We start from the raw sequence: 17,319 nt of genomic DNA, 5'->3' as shown, positions 1-17,319 counted from the left end.
TCCAGGTGGCTCGTCTGTAAATGTCTTTTCAAATTGGTTGTGTTCTTGTTACGAATGAGCGCTCCGCGTGCTTTACACTTTGTTTTGTTTTGTTCGTCGTCAAACGTGAAGTGAGCTGTGGACATTTTGTCGCTCTTTTAGACATCACCTCTTCGAATGCCGACTTCCCGGGAGCTCATTTAAAAACTGAAAACCTTTGCTTCACGTCTCAGTAAGTCAGGCTCGGATTGGTTCTCTTCTCTCATGCAGTCTCGCCTGTTCCGTTTTGCAGGTTCTTTTGCTCATTCCTCGCATCTCTCCCGTCTGCTGATTTGATTTTCGTCACAGTCTATTTTCATCTTGTCCTTTATTCGTTGACAATAATGTCAATCAATTTAGTCATAGTTTTAGTCTCCATCAGTGCCTTCTTTTTTAGTTTTCGTTTCGTTTTCGTCCGCAAAAATATATTCGTGACGAAAATAATGACGAAAATATTTAGTCAACGAAATTAACACTGGTACCAAACCAAGCCAATCACGCCACTTGTGCAAGTTAGTGGTCACACTCTGCCTACGGATGATGATGACTGGCCACCGCCACCACCCCCAGTAGCAGATGTTTATCAGCCACCATCACAGGACCTTATGGCAGAGCTCATAACAGCACTGAGAGACATTAGGATGACAGAACGGAAGGAGTCTCCCAGACATCCTGAGCCCCATCATTCAGTACCCGGGGTACAGACACCAGAGTACTGTGTACCCTACACCCCACAAAGATGTGAGTCGCTGCACGAAGAGCTGCAACCCTCTCACTACCATGAGACAGGGATTGTGGGCCTAAACCCACAATCCCTACATTCACCAAAGGGGATCCGAGAGAGTTTGCCAGACTTAAGGTTGCTCTGGAGAACCTACTGCCTGTTGATGCTACAGAGCGTTTTAAATACCAGATCCTGGTGGATCACCTGAAGTATGAGGAGGCACTTCTAATAGCGGACTCATATACAAACTCACTGCAGCCCTACACTGACACAATGACAAGCCTAATTGAGAATTATGGACAGCCTCACCAGCTAGCTCTCAGGAAAATAGCTGATTTAATGGAGGCCCCCAATATTGCACGGGGCAACTCCAGTGAAAGCGATTCGCCTTGAAAGTGAGAGCACTCGTGGCGATGTTAGACCAGCTTGGGGACACTGGAAAGACTGAGCTTCACTGTGGTTCACATGTGACACGGCTTATGTCTAAACTGCCACATGATATACGGGCCGAATTTAAGAGATTCCTGTACCCAATGCCTGTTACAATCCCAAGCCTATTGCACTTTTCTGACTGGCTTGACTACGAGCTGAAGATGCAGGAGACAGTGTATGAGCCTCTAACCAGTGAAAACAAGAGCAGAGCAGGACCCAGAACAGAGCGCCGCCGTGACACTAAGAGTGGGAAGAATACCAACATCATGCACACCACAGACCAACCCGAGGGCACACTGACAATACAAAAGGCCTTATCTAGCACCAAGCAGCCAGAGAGGACCGCATACTGCCCTTACTGCTCGAACACGCAACACTTCCTAGATAAGTGTGCAAATTTTGCACAGCTTACAGTGGAACAGATAACAGCTTGGATTAAGACCAACAAGAGGTGCTGGCGATGCGGTCGCACACACCAGGCTGCACAGTGCCGCTTGAAAATGACATGTCACAAGTGTAAGGGGAGACACCTGCAAGCTTTGCATGAAGTGAATATAAAACCTGCAGCTGAGGATACATCCTGCCTTATCAGCACAACTAATGAAGTTCTGTATGTGGACAGGCGGGGCTGGATGCAGCCAAGTGCTACTGAAAGTGAGTAAAGTACTGCTGTGCAACGGTGAACACACCTTGGAGACATATGCCATCCTTGATGATGGATCGGAGCGGACCATTCTCCTCCCTGCTGCAGCGCAGAGCCTTAAGCTTACTGGTGAACCAGAAAATCTGATCCTCAGAACTGTTCGGCAAGATATCAGGGTTCTGCATGGCACTGCAGTGTCGTTCTCCATCTCCCCAGTAGACCATCCAAAGAAGTCCTACAAGATACAGAGAGCATTCACTGCTGATCAACTGGGTCTGGCTGAACACACTTACTCAATGAAGGCACTTCAGAGGAAGCACAAACATTTAAGAGGTCTCCCTCTCCAGACGATTAACAGAGTGCAACCCCTGTTGTTAATTGGATCAGATTATACCCACTTAATCACTCCAGTAGAGCCAGTGCGTGTGGGACCCCATGGGGTACCAGCCGCAGTGAAGACCAAGTATGGCTGGATACTTCAGGGGCCAATCAGGTATAGCAAGCAGCAGGCAACAGCACAACAGTGTCTGCACATCTCCACCCTCTCACCCACTAACGAGCTTCTACAGAGTGTAGAGAGATTGTGGCAGCTGGATGTTCTGCCTTACAGGAGTGAAAAGCTTGTCACACGCTCCAGGCAGGATCAGGAAGCAGTCCGCCTGCTGGAGGCAAAGACCACACGATTAGATGTTGATGGAATTCAGCGCTACGCTACTCCCCTCCTCAGGGTGAAGAACATGCCACTGCTTTAGGCACCTAAGGAGGCTGTGCTAGCTAATCTCCGCAGTACAGAGAGGCGTCTGCGGCAAGACCCTCAAAGAGCAGCAGCATACTGTGCAGAGATTGGAAAGCTGGAAAATGTGGGTTATGCAGTTAAAGTGTCAGAAGAGGAGCTGAGCAAAGCAGCTGAATCCTGGTTCATCCCACATCACACGGTGAGCCATAACGGAAAGAATAGGATTGTGTTCAACTGTTCCTTCAAGTATAAGGGAAACAACCTCAATGAGCTGCTGTTGCCTGGGCCCACCTTAACCCTCTGGAGTCTAAGGGTATTTTTGGGGCCTGGAGAAGTTTTGTCATGCCCTGATATTTGTGCTTTTTTCAGTTTCTTATAAATATCTAAATGGGTAAAGTCTAATATCACTGTAGTCAGCACAAACTGGGCTATAATATTATGTGAAATGCAAGCATGTACATGATTGTATTTTTGAGAAAAAAAATGTTATGCATGGTTAGTGAAAAACTAAAAATGTTAAATCACTTGAATAAGGCCATAAAACACATACATAACATTGGTTCCCGGGATTGTTGAGAACTGGAGCTTGTAGCCTAGAATTTTTCTTTCTAAATTATGTGAAAATCATCTTGTTTACTCATTCACAGAAAACAATATATTGATTTAAATTTTCTAAGACACTTATTGTTGGTAAAAGTCATATGCGAGTAGGCGTCAACTATCATGAATATCATTGTGATTTACACCTGAGAAGACAAAGCCCTGCATAATGACCTGCATAATGAGCCTCTCATTCAACTGTGCCACTGTGAGGGAGGACTTACAAGAAAGAATGTGAGAACAAAATAAAAGTATATAATTTTATGTTTGTAGTTTATTAAGAATATATTTAATTATCCCACAACATAATTTAATTCCTACTTGGGGGAGCAGTTAAACAGTTTATTAGGGACAATCAAAGCTGACTTTCAAACAATTTTTTAGGCATCCTTACTCTAGTCACACAATCCTTCAGAAATACTTTTAACAATCTTATTTTCTACCAAAAAAAAAAAAAAAAACATTATCATCATCATCATCATCATTATTATTATTAATGTTGAAAAGAGCTGAGAATTTTTTTTTAGGGGGAATAAATTGAAAGAACTGCATTGTTTTTACATTTGTTAGAGTTATCTCTATTTGACACATTTATATTATTTACATCAAGCTTTTGAATGGTATAGTATTGTATACTGTTATTGAAACTTCATAATGTTTCACTTGATCATACATTTAGTCAGGAATTATAGTTTGGAAAAAGTATTTTGAAAAAGTCTAACTAGTAAAATGTTTACACGTTATGTGAAAACTAGTACAAATAAATAAAAAGAGACTTACTCATGTTTATGATCTCTGCTGAATAAAGTGCTTCATTCTTTTTTCTGAGGAAATCCATTTCTCAAATCCTCAACCACATCACATCTTTTTGGAGTGATTTATGTCTTATTCCTCTCATCGCGAAGCAAACAGTAAAATAATATAAAAACTCGAAGAACAGTCTGGCTGCTTTTTCTTCTGTGTGGGCGTATTCAAGCCGCGCGCTTCAGTTTGAATCTGAATAGCGTGTTCAGCGCGGGGGCGTGGTCACATTACACGCGTTGTTTTCATATGGATTACTTTATCTCAGAGTATTTGCACTTGTTTAGTTTAAAAGTAGACATTTCAGACTTTCTATAGATACCTCTCTCATGTCTCTTCATTGAGTATTCACGGAGTTACAGTTCATTTTAATGACGTGTTTGTACATGACGATCAGCTGAGACAAAGACTGCAGACAGCGCACCTTGTTTGTTATCTTTATTTTATAAGTGCACAAAGGTTTTTTGTTATTATTTCTGTATCCAAAAAAAACTAGACCCTTTACAGATTCGATTGATGTATTGCTCTTATCTGTACGATTAAAACTGAGAGTGTAATTTATGTTCTTTTCGGGGTTATCAGGAGAAAATGACTCAAAACGCATATATGCGTTAATCGACTCGAAAGGGTTAATAAGGTGTGTACTGAATTTAGTCATCCAGTGTGTAACAAACGTTCATAGTCACGGGAAGAAGGAGGCAGGAACCGGCGAACATTCAAACAAACTTTAATAATACAATATACCTAAAAGAGCGTGACAGCCCTTTCTCGTGGACGACTGTCGCACACAAACAGAACCAAAACCCAAAATAAAGTCCGAGCCTGGTCCTCTCTCATCCAACACTGTCATCAGTCCCTCCTCCGAAGCTCCCGCAGGACTCGATAACGTTACCGGTGAATGGCGCAGGTGTTCCACCGGCCTCGCTCCGTTCCCTCAGCTCTCGTCACACAGTGTTTTACATTAACGTTTTACTATGTCCCAAAACCGTGCCTTAATAAGCATGCAGTGACTATTTCTCCGAGTTCAAAACAAAACTCTATGAACCGCTCCATTGTGGACATTGGAGCTGTATGAACTACAAGCTGTAAAGTAAACAGGAACTGTTTGTCTGAACTCAGCAGGTTTTGCGAGAGAACGCAAAAGTTTTGCGAGAGAACTCAAATATCTTTGCGAGAGAACGCAAAAGTTTTGCGAGAGAACGCAAATATCTTTGCGAGATAACGCAAAAGTTTTGCGAGAGAATGCAAAAAATCAAAAAAATATTTTTTTCCTCCCACCAGAAATTTCCCACCAAAATGACACTTAAGGGGCTCCGTATATTTCATATCTGTTGCAACCGTACACTCCATCAAGGTCTTTTAGGTCTTCTGACCAGAAACTTTTGATTGTTCCTAGGTCAAGACGCAAACAGTGGGGGGATCGTGCTTTTGCAATAGTGGCCCCAAGGCTTTGGAATAGTTTACCGTTAAATATAAGAACTGCCTCCACATTGGTGTAATTTAAGTCCCTTTTAAAAACTCTTTTATTCTCCCATGCTTTTTTGCTAAATGCTATTCAGTGATATGGTATGTTGTTATTTGTAAAATGTTTTTTTTTGTGTATAAATTGTTTGTTTATTTACGTTTTTAGAATCTGTATAGCACATTGGTCAACTTGTTGTATTTAATCGTGCTTTAGAAATAAACTGCCTTGCCTTGCCCTTTTGATACCTCACTACATGAGGTTTTCACTGAACTCTAGCCATTTTAAATGAAATAAGTAGTGTGTGTGTGTGTGCGTGTGTGTGTGTGAATTGGTTCTATATGATGTTGCATGCATGATGTTCTTAAAAAATTTTCTTTTCTGTCTTGTAGTAAATTCCGCCTGTCATATTACCCCCATCGTTTGGAGAGTTTTAAGGAGATTTTGAGAGCATCGTTCTTTGGAAAATGCGAGCACAATGTATATGGAGACTTCAAGCAATACATCCCAGGTCAAGGAGATGTGCCCTGTTATTTCATTCATGTGGTTAAAAAGACTACTTAAATCAACATGTATTCTGCCATTTTTTTTTTCATCTTAATCTTAACATGAAAAAAAAAAACATGTCAGACAGAATGTGTTTTTTGTTTTATGTAAACATGCGCTAGATGGATGTCACACATGTCAAATTACATAAGTCAAAATAAAAAGATAAATGCATAAAAAACCCTTTATCACCCATGAATATTAAAGCATACTGGAATATGCTATGTAATATAAACAGATACGTAAGCAATAAAAGAGTGGTTGTGACACAAGTACGTAAGTATATCCATGTTATTCAGAGTAAAAGCACTAATCGTGCTGTAATATAGACTTGTTCGGTGTCGTGTTATAGATGTGTGGGAAGAGTCGGCATGGGGGAAAACAGTGCTTTTCCCCTTATTGGAAAAACATGGTGTTGACTCAGAATGGCATACATAAAATCATTTTTGCCGCTCGAGGTGTTCTTTCTCAACATTTTTGTTACATGATTGAGCAAAAGACCGTTTACTATAAGCCTATACAAGAACGAGATGGCTTGTGAAAGTAAATATTTGTCATTTTGTTTTGCTTAATTTTAATAAAAGTAATAAAAGATGATTAAAAGCCTATCATATTTTCTTATTGTTATATTAAAAATATTTTTAACATTGACAAAACAGGTTACATTAAGGTCCACTTAAATAATACACAGCATTATTCTATGAGGTGTGTGCTGCGGCTGCCTAATAATTTTCACAAATACATGGCGTAAAATAAAAAGATAACATGAAAATGTGTATACCAAAAAAACGATTATTGGTTACTGCAGTTAAACCATGGTAAAAAACAACGTTCTGCTACACTAACCATAGATTAACCATGATATTTGTAGTAAAACTGCTTATAGGCTATGACTGGTAATAAAAAAAATTAAAAAAAAAGCTTGGCTAGCCTACTTTACTTTTACTATAGTAATACAATTTGCTAATTTTCATAAGGAATTGTGTATAATAATATGAAATAAATGCTTTAAAAGATTATGACATCACAAAATATCATAGAGTGATATTTATTTAATTGTGATGAATAATTGTGGCAAGTGTAGCCTACCTCCGGTAGTCGGTTTGTTTATCAGTCATATACATCTTCAGATCAGGTTTTTTAACTTATCAGAGGTACAGAACGCAATAGAGCAACTTTTTGGCACTGCACCAATCAAAAATCGAACTAAATCTTCACAAAAGTAAAGATTTAGCGCCTAACCAGGTCTCTGCATGTTAATTCAAATGGTTTGTTTTCCCCCTCAGCATAAACGGTTATGACGTTTTTGTGGGCTTCCCAGCAATGCCGAACAAGTCTATTACTTTTAAATACAAGTGATAAAATTATAAGTCACTCTGTTTGGAACTGTGTATCAAATAGACAAAGCTGAAGTAGCAATTCATACTGAAAGTTCGAGAAACACACAATATGAATATTTTTGAATAAATTGTGTTTAATGATATATAAAGTTCAAACTGTATTTTCTTAAACATCTTATGGAGATTTTACCACTTTTTCTTAAGGTTTTTAAGACTTTATTGTATTTTCATTTATGTGAGTTGACCCATATCAAAGTCCTTCGACACCCACACAATGCCAGGACTTTCTGGTGTTGCATTCCAAATTAAAATCAGAGAGGATCCAATACACCTTGTCTCAAAAAATTTGATTGATGAGGGTCATAAAAGCCATCTGTTCTGGACACCTGTTTGTACACCCCCCTCCCCTCCCCTCCCCGTACACCCCAGTGACCTAAATATGAACTTATGAACCTAAGAAGGAATTTCGGTGAGGGAAGGGAAAATGTGTTGGGCTCTATGTGCTTTTTTTTAAAATTTGGAAAGGGTGAAATCATGAAAATGGTATAAGGGAAGTTTTTATTAAGGTTTTAAGTACACAGTGTATTTCAAGATAAAGGTTATAAACATAGCTGCAATGGAAACAATGTAATGATCGTTTTCGTAGTTGGAAAAGTGTAAAACATTGTTGAAGTTGTAACAAATTAAATCAAACTAGGTTACTGGTTATTTATCTAAAACAACCAAACAAGTAAAAAAACTATCAGATATGTTTTCGTTAAGCAACACGTGAAAAAGATGTGAGAGCTTGTAGCATTGCAGTTGAAAAAGGTGTAAAAACGTTGCTAAAGTTGTTACAAATTAAATAAAAAAAACTAGGTTACTGGATATTTATGTTAAACGACTAAAGTCAAAAACTATCAGAAAAAGGTTAAACAGACGAGACAGAAACAATGTAATGGTCTTTTTTTTTCTTGCATGGAAGTGTAAAAATGGTGTTAAAGTTGTTACAAATTAAATAAAAAGAAAACTAGGTTACTGGTTATTTATCTAAAACAACTAAACAAGTCAAAAACTAACAGATACGTTTCCTTAAGCAACACACAAAAAAGATGTGAGAGGTTGTAGTATTACAATTTAAAAAGCTGTTTTGTTACCAGCTAGAAAATAAAGAAAATTAGGTTACAGAGTTTTAGCATTTGTACCTTACCTCAAACTAAAAACTAAAAAAAGAAACGAATGTAAAGCGGCGATACAAACCAGAAAAGTTGGCGTTTGTCACGATGTTAGAAAAAGTTAAAACAAAAGAAAAAAAGAGGTATGCTTTACGCGGATCTAAAATAAAATACATCAGACAAGATTCTAGTCAAATCTATGCAGTACTTTCCCACTAATTATCATTTTAAAAATCGAGAGTGTTACTGACAGAGAGTTAAACAAAAGCAAAAAAGATCTCACAGCAAAGTGTTACAATGTCTCCGGTAACATTAGATCAACTCAGAGTTTTAGCATTTGTACCTTACCTCAAACTAAAAACTAAAAAAAGAAGTGAATGTAAAGAAACGATACAAACCAGAAAAGTTGGCGTTTGTCACGATGTTAGAAAAAGTTCAAACAAAAGAAAAAAAGATGGTAGGCATTTTCGCTGATCTCAAAGAAAATACGTCAGACCTCATCTTTAAAACACCAGCACAAGATACTTGGCAAAACTGTCGTTCTCTACCACTAACTACAACTTTAAAAATCTAGACTATTAGACAGAGAGTTAAAAGAAAGAAAATAAAAAGATCCCCCAGCAGAATTTGCGAAGCCTCCGGTAAAACGACCTCACAGCACCGCTAGTGATGTGACATTTGAACCGAGGCTTCGGAGCTTGTGTCGAGAAAAAAGGGGCGTGCCAGATGAAGCCGCGATTCGAGGCTTGTGTTGTTAACATGGAAATCACGTGACTGATGACAAACGAGGCCTCAGTTTGTGTGGAGTGTCTGTTCCGGATAAAGGGGGTTCGAAACTCACGCCACCTTGTGGGTGTTGTCAGGAGTAGATGAATCAGTTGTAGTAGAGTCAGCGAGTCAGAGTTAGAGTTAGATAGTTGTGTCGTCATCATTATTGTGTCATATATGTGTTAGGGCTGTATATTATTAGATTATATCAGGTTATATTAGTTATAGTATATTGTTATTATTAATTAAAGTAGTTATATTATAGTATTTTTATATTAATTAGATAACATTTTTTGGATTGATTTGTTTTTTTTTTTGTTTGTTTTTTTTGGATTTGTTTGCTTTTTGTGACATCTTCCTTTTTCCTTGTAATGGAGCCAGCAAGAAAGAGGAATCCTCCTCTGTCTGGGAGTTTTTTGAAATGGTTGGTCACAATTAGGTATGTGTATTATTATTGTTTTACTATCTTGATCTAATAATAATACTCACTATAAGGCTGTATTATATTTCATGTCTATTCATTTATGTTTCTAGGTGAAATGCTTGCTGTGCCTAAAGGAGCTGACATACAACAATAACACCTCCTCCATGCTCAGGCATCATCAAGCACTGCACGAGCATGCACAGACTACTAACAATCTTTATCAATCAAATCAATATTTATCCAAAGTGAATCTCACAAGATCTGAGGATCCACTAGTATATTGGGCTCAACATAAACATCTGTATCCTCATTTATACCAGCTGACACTGACATTTTTATGTTCCCCCGTGTCCTCTGTTCCATGCGAAAGGATCTTTTCCAAGGCTGGAGAGGTTCTGTCCAAAAGGAGGAATCGTCTAAGCCCCAACACAGAAAATATTCTGTTCCTCAATAAAAAGAATGTGTGTTCCTTCCTTCACCCATCCAGTGTTGCAGTTTGTTCCTTTAAATCCATAGTCCCATAAGCACAACACTGCACTAAAACTAGTAACAGTTTAATGCACAAAACACACCAGAAACAATTCTTAACCTTTCCCACCCCACACTTCACACTGTTGTAATTTGCGTTATTACACTCCCTCCACCATAATCACTACACTCAGCACAGTCTCACTTTTGTTGTTCCTACTGTCACTATCCAAACAATTTATGAATAATGAATGAACTGTGTGTGACAGTTGTCTCTGCACAAGTAAATTCAGACAGAGAGGGAAACATATTTTATTTGATACCCAGGCAATGGACAAATGTCTGCTCAGGTCATTGATTCAGTATTTTTATTGGTCTGCTATTTCTTTGCACAGTAGCTAGGTGTCACTAGTGAGCAATAATGAATGAAGCTTCGAGTAATGAACCTTTTGGTGAAGCAATGAGCTGCGAGGTCTCAGTGGTTCAGGAAGCCTCATTTTGCCATCACTAAGCACCGCTGACACACTCAGAATGCTTATGTCCGGTCCCACTCAAACCACTTCTTCTTCGTTTCGACACAAAGCTTTAGGTGCATTTACCGCCACCTATAGGGCAGGAGTGTGGAGCATTGACCTTAATGAAAACTAACTCAAACATAAGAGGTAAAAGAAATACAAAAAATAAAATGAATGAGAATAATAAACTTAGTAGTGATTCTTTAAAGCCTGTTTATCAACCCTTTGAGATACTTAATCATTGAAACATTTCTATAGTCACATCTTTATTTAACATTTTCTAAAATGAGATCTGGTTTATTTATATAATAATTGCTTGTGTAAGTTGTATTCTTTCGTTGTCATATCTTTTACATTTTATTAAAATAGGTTCAACTGATTCAGGAAGATCACATTTAACACAAAGCCCAGACACATGTTTTTCCTCTTATAAATAATGACTGATTAAGTGCAATGTGTCCAATTCTATGGCGAGATCTTCCTTTCTAACACCAAAATTCTCCTTTCATTTCCAACTGTTCTTTGAATATTATATTTATTCTCACCAACCCATTTAATTTGCCACATATCTTTTTATGTTTTTTGTTGTTGTTTTTTTGTTACCCCTTTTATTTCTAATTTACTCATTGGAGTATTAAATTTGATGTCTGACATTTTAATGTTTTATCTGGTCCACTACTTTCATTACCTATATGTTCAGGTATCTATACAAAATAAATATTTGTTTTTGCTTGTATTCTGAACAAACTCTGTAAAATGACTGACAAATTGTCTTGTCTAGTTGAAGAACACTTTAAACTTGATAGTACTGAAAATGAGTCTGAACATATGACTACTTTAGGTATTTTAGCGTGTTCAACCCACTGAAGAGCCAAAAATTTTGCAATCTGACGGATGATTAGATGTACTTTTTGCTATTCTATACCTAAGCCTTAGAGCATATGTGTCCTGTTTCAGGAGCTTTAGATATATCTATGTATATGAGTTACTTTAAAACTAGGTTACCCTATATGATCTTTATTTTTCATCTAAACAAAAGTCCTTGATGTTTTATTTTATTTTAATAAGCCACTCATACTTACTTTAGTAGGCTAACCTAAATCCTTGAATATGTCTTTTAATTTGTCAATATCAACGTCTGGCACTACATTTTACATTCATAAATATATGTTTCTCAAAACTCCCCACGTTTAGTGGCATTTAAAGAGGAATTTGTGATGTATTTGGAGACGTTAAAAGGAATGAAAAGTCCCAAAGCAAGATTTTTGTATTATTCATTAGAGGACTTTGGTTTCTTAATGCGAAAATCTCTTACTGCCCTACTTTTTCTTTATTTTTATTTATTTTACATGTTATTTTGTTTCATGATGTACAGAGTGTGAACAAACTTTGAGTGTAATCTCAGACCGTATTTGTAAATCTACCAGTAATGTACGTCTTTATGTTTTTTAATGTTTAAAGCATCAAATAAAAAATAAAAAACACCCACTAACACTTTCCCCCTAACACCTCCCTAGTAACGTTGGTCGCAAAGGTTTAAATGTATGTTAAAAGAATTAAACAAAGTAACGTTTTTAATAAAAACATATCAGTTCTTATTGGATGAAAACATTCTACCTGGTTTTACAGTTTTTTTCAGTCGCTAACAAGCATTTGTCCAAGCAGTTGTCACATTTTCAAAACTCTAAACACAATTAGCACAGCATCTGTCTATTGTGGCCATACCATTCACACATTTCATGTCGTTTTCACACAATATTGAGTCATTGAACACATTTCCACAATGCTTTTAGCAAATACCTGTAAAACTGAAAAATAAAAGTCTATGCAGTTTTTGTAATGTCAACAATAACCAGTATTTTGAAACCTGGTGTACTTTGATTGACTGCATGTACCTTTTGAGGTGAAAACAAGTGTTATTCTTTGACAGAATAATTTAATTTTGAGTCAGATTTCCAGTGTTTTGGTAAAGGTGGTGTGTGCAGAGAAAGATGCGTTCTATTTTGAAATGAAGATTTAGTATATATTTAACAAAATGTGTTTTTGAGAAGAAAATTATCCATTTGGCCAATTGTGTTTTGTAGGTGTGAGTCTGTGTTAAGAGTTTAGAAAAAGTATCTGAAGTATGGTCAAGCGCTTGTTAGCAATTGAAAAAAACTGTAATATTAGGCCGATGTTTTTACTTTAAAATTAGGTTAACCTACACCATTTTATTTCCATCTCAACAAAAGTTTTTGTTTTATTTTAATAAGTCACTCACACATACTTTAGTGGTCTAAATCCATGAATACGTCTTTTATTTTGTCAATATTAACTTCTATCATTGCTATATCGTTGCTATATCAATTAAAACATGCGTTTAGGCATACACAAATCTAACTGGAATGAAATGTTTTGAAATGTCTTTGATTTTCTTGCCAAAGAAACTTTAACAACATTACAGGAAAGGCTAAATATTTCATCTCAAGTAGTGCATAGAAATGTGTCTGGTGTCTGACATCTGATGTCTTTGTGTTTACTGTTACGACCATGTCAGCGAAGATGGCTCAAACTTCGAAAGACACAACATTGTGCTACATTGTCAGGATTTCACAGGGTCACATTCTGCGAAGGCTTTGGTGAATGCATTTAGCGGCATGTTTCAGTCACGTGGGATACAAAGAGAAAAAATCCATGCAATTTTTACAGACAACGCCAAAAACATGCAGAAAGCAATGAGAGGCGCAGATTTCCCTGACCTGCCTTGTGTAGCACACACTCTCCAGTTTGCTGTGCATGAGGATGTATTATCCCAGCAAAGTATTTTGGATATCATGGCCTCAGGGAGACGCATTGTTGGGCACTTTAGCATTCTCTTTTGGCATATACCCAGCTGGAAAATATTCAAAAGCAACTCGGCCAGCTGATTAAAAAGCTCCACCAGGATGTGTCGACTCGATGGAACAGTACATTGTACATGTTCCAAAGACTGTTAGAACAGAAACTGGCACTTGCAGCCTATGCTGCAGAACATGAATTGCCATGCAAGTTCACAATTCAACAGTGGAAATTAAACGAAAATATGGTCTCTATCCTCCCCCCGTTTGAAGAGCTCACACAACAAATTAGCTCATCAACTGCATCCGCTCCGGATGTGATTCCGTGTATAAGAGCTCTCACTCGATTCTTGGAGAAGACCGTGGAGTCTGACCATGGTGTTAAAACATCAAAAACTGTACTACTGGAAGCTGTCAGAAAACAATTTGCTGACATTGATATACAGAAGCTATATGCAATTGTGACGGTGCTAGAGCCATGGTAAGAGAAACTTATCATTAGTCTTCCCTTTAATCTGAAGTCTTAAATAAGCCCTTTAACAAAATGTAAAAAAATCGTACAACAAGTAAAAGATTGTATACAACAGGCTTTTATGCAAAGTTGATAGCTCATGGTGACACAATGGGTCTCAGAAATGTTTCAAATGTATGTGTGTGGCCTGCATGAAATCACTATAATTGATTTCACATAGTTTTTCATTTTTATATCCATTTCAAATACAAAGACAGATGCTTTCCAGAGGCACTCAAACCAACTGTGCATGATCTGTTTCGGGACCTCGTTACAGCCCATTGCCACACTGAATTGCCAAGTACAAGCAGTGTGGAGGTGCCCAGTTCCAGCAGGTCAACAGACAAAAGCCCACCAGCTTGCTCTTTACAGGCAATGTTTGCTGAACTGGTGGAGGAGGATACAGGACAAACTGATGAGGAAATCACGATCGTCTCACAGATCAACCAAAATCTAGAAGTAATGCCACACAGTGGACTGCCACTTGCTTATTGGCAGGCGAATAAAGGCTGCTTCCCTGCACTTGCACAGACAGCAAGAACATATCTTTATTCACCATGCACAAGTGTGGTTAGTGAGTGACTGTTTAGCACTGCTGCAAACGTTATTGATGACAAAAGAAACTTGCTGACATCAAAAAAAATGCAGAGATGCTCATAGTCATCAAGAGAAACGTGCCTTTTATGATTGAGACCTGAATGATTTTGTACTCTGTGTTAGTAGGCAGAGGCAAGTTTAGGTTTGAAACGTTTTGTGGCCAATTGTTTAATTTTAATATTTAAAAGAAAGGCTACATTTTACAAGTAGCCTGGGCCTATGTGACCCTATCCCATCCCAAGTTCATCTGGTTGGTAACTATCTGCTTGGCCTCCTTGTTTCTCTGCTTTGTTATTTAGGAAGGATGGCATTGGCATACAGTAGCTTACATTATTAAATTTTTTGGATCTGATGTAGTAGGTTCCTCAACTACATCAGACGTTCATAATAATAACAGAAAGAAAAAAAAACGTAAAAATTGAATCAGTGTTTTGAGAGGCTTAATCCCATTAAGCTTATCTGATGTGTGTTGGTCTGCCTAACTCCTCTTTGTTTGTTTGTTTGTAATTTTATGTTACTCTGCCTTTTGGGAAAGAAACCTTTTGGGGACTACAGTAGCCTTAAGTTATCTCATTTTCTAAAATAAACACTTGGTGGTTCTTCAAGATCTTGACTCTAGCCTATTTCTACAGTTTATTTTTTCTCAATACAGTTAATTTAGGGTTAGTTCCATTTCTACAAATAGTACAAACTCTGCTAGATTATAGATAAGAGATTCTCATTCCCCTGCCATACTGTGGTCGGCAGTGATCGGCAATCTGCAGATCATGATCTTGGTGATCGGTGATCGCCCCCAAAAATGCTGATCGGAGCATCTCTAGTAGTCATAATTCATTTAAATTTATTTAAAAATGTACATGCATGCTTAATTTTATTGTATGGTGGTAGGTGTACAGTAAAAAAATAAATAATTATACAGCTTTTGAAAATGACCAATGATCTTTAGAATGTTTACTATGATGGTAGGTTTAGGGGATGATACTGTATAAAAATCATTAATATGATGTAAAGATAAATATAAAAGGTTCTAAATATTATGTAGAAGATAACAATTAATGTGAAGTGAATTGAATTTATTTGAATTGTGCCTACGGAAAGTCTGCATAAAACATGTCAATGACATGTCCGGGGTCCCCAATAGCCCATATCGTTCGGGCCTGTTCAATTATATGGTAAATGGACTGCATTTATATAGCGCTTTCAACAGACCACATGGCCATCCAAAGCACTTTACAATTTGCCTCACATTCACCCATTCACACACCGACTGCGGTGTCTGCCATTCAAGGCGCCATCCAGCTCGTCGGGAGCAGCTGGGGTAGGTGTCTTGCTCAAGGACACCTCGACACTTGGTCAGGTGGAGCCGGGGATTGAACCACTTGTAGACAACCTACATGAACCACTGAGCCACTGCTTCCCCATAATATATGTATTTTTTCCCTGATCCTGGTAAAATAAATGAATACATTTTTATATTTTTAGTGGACTAAAACTACTGTAAATGTTTTATATTGTGTGTGATCACATTATTTATTTATTTTTCATTTAAAAGAAGAAAATAATACTTGGGGACAATTGAATGTGAGAGAGAGAGAGATAGGTGGATGAAAAAAGAGACATGAATGCAACAGGAATACCCAAGCATGTGGCCCACAGATGCATCTATGGCTTGAGAGAGGATTTAGAGGAGAGACATTAATATTGATGATTCACCAATCTATAACCTTGGAAAATGCCAAATGGTCACGTCGTATGGAGCTCTCAGAATTTTTAGCACAAAGGTATAGTGTAAAAGAGATGTGAATTGAATCTCACAAAATTGACAGGACCGGCTGAGTCTAAGACACACACACAGAGAGACAGAGAGAGCACAAGACAGCGGAGACAAGGACAACTACAGCCCCAGATACAGATCCCTTGTAAAGACCTTGTTTCAGACCACAGGAAACAGGTGATTCTTCTGCACATCTGACTTTGCTGCAGCCTGCAATTTAACTGCTGGTTTCATCTGGTCAGAGGAGAACTGGCCCCCAACTGAGCCTGGTTTCTCCCAAGGTATCTTTCTCCATTCTGTCACCGATGGAGATTTTATTTCCTTGCCACTGTCACCTCTGGATTGCTTAGTTGGGGTCCCTTTATTTACAGCGATATCGTTGACCTGATTGCAAATGAACGCACGGACACTATTTAAACTGAACAGAGATGACATCACTGAATTCAATGATGAACAGGCTTTAACTGTCATTTTGCATTATTGACGCACGTTTTCCTTATGAATGTTGTTCTGTTGCTTTGACGCAATGTATTTTGTTTAAAGCACTATATAAATAAAAGTGAATTAACTTGACAATATAGGGGTGAAAGAGAGGGGCATGTTTTAGAGGTTTCAACTGTACAATATGAATCTAGTATTAAGAGGAAACTTTTATTATTAGAATTTTATTTAAAACCTTCATTATGCAGTTTATTTATTGGTTGTTTTATTTGCATTTAATTATATTACAAAAAAAGCCTTTACACCAAAACAAGTAGGGGGCCCCTTCTCTCTAGGGAGGAATCGAATTGTAAGCATAAGGAAAATTATGACTATTTGGAATGCCCTGTATACTGTATATAAGGAGATACCACATAATATTCGAGAGATCTTCTTGCAAGGAACTCTCAACTTTATTCTCCTTGAAATAAACTATTTTTTTCTGAAATCAAAACGCCAGACTGAGTGTGATTCCTCAGAGCAATGACAGACGACACTACACATCTGGCT

The 17,319-nt window shown here is 37.6% G+C and overlaps 1 protein-coding gene across 1 annotated transcript in view; it reads left to right on the top strand.

Moving 5' to 3' along the window:
* The window catches only part of LOC128031492 (glycine N-methyltransferase), a 79,152-nt gene extending 72,918 nt beyond the window's left edge, over positions 1-6,234 (top strand). Inside the window, exon 6 of the mRNA XM_052619791.1 lies at positions 5,809-6,234. Within this exon, the coding sequence (XP_052475751.1) occupies positions 5,809-5,980 (172 nt within the window). The 3' untranslated portion in view covers positions 5,981-6,234. The remainder of the gene's footprint in view (positions 1-5,808) is intronic.
* Positions 6,235-17,319: the final 11,085 nt, after the last annotated feature.

This window comes from Carassius gibelio, chromosome A17 (assembly GCF_023724105.1).
Source record: "Carassius gibelio isolate Cgi1373 ecotype wild population from Czech Republic chromosome A17, carGib1.2-hapl.c, whole genome shotgun sequence".
In the NCBI taxonomy this organism is placed as follows: Eukaryota; Metazoa; Chordata; class Actinopteri; order Cypriniformes; family Cyprinidae; genus Carassius; species Carassius gibelio.
Note: the sequence above shows the minus strand (reverse complement) of the source record. Positions and strands in the feature narration are given on the sequence as shown.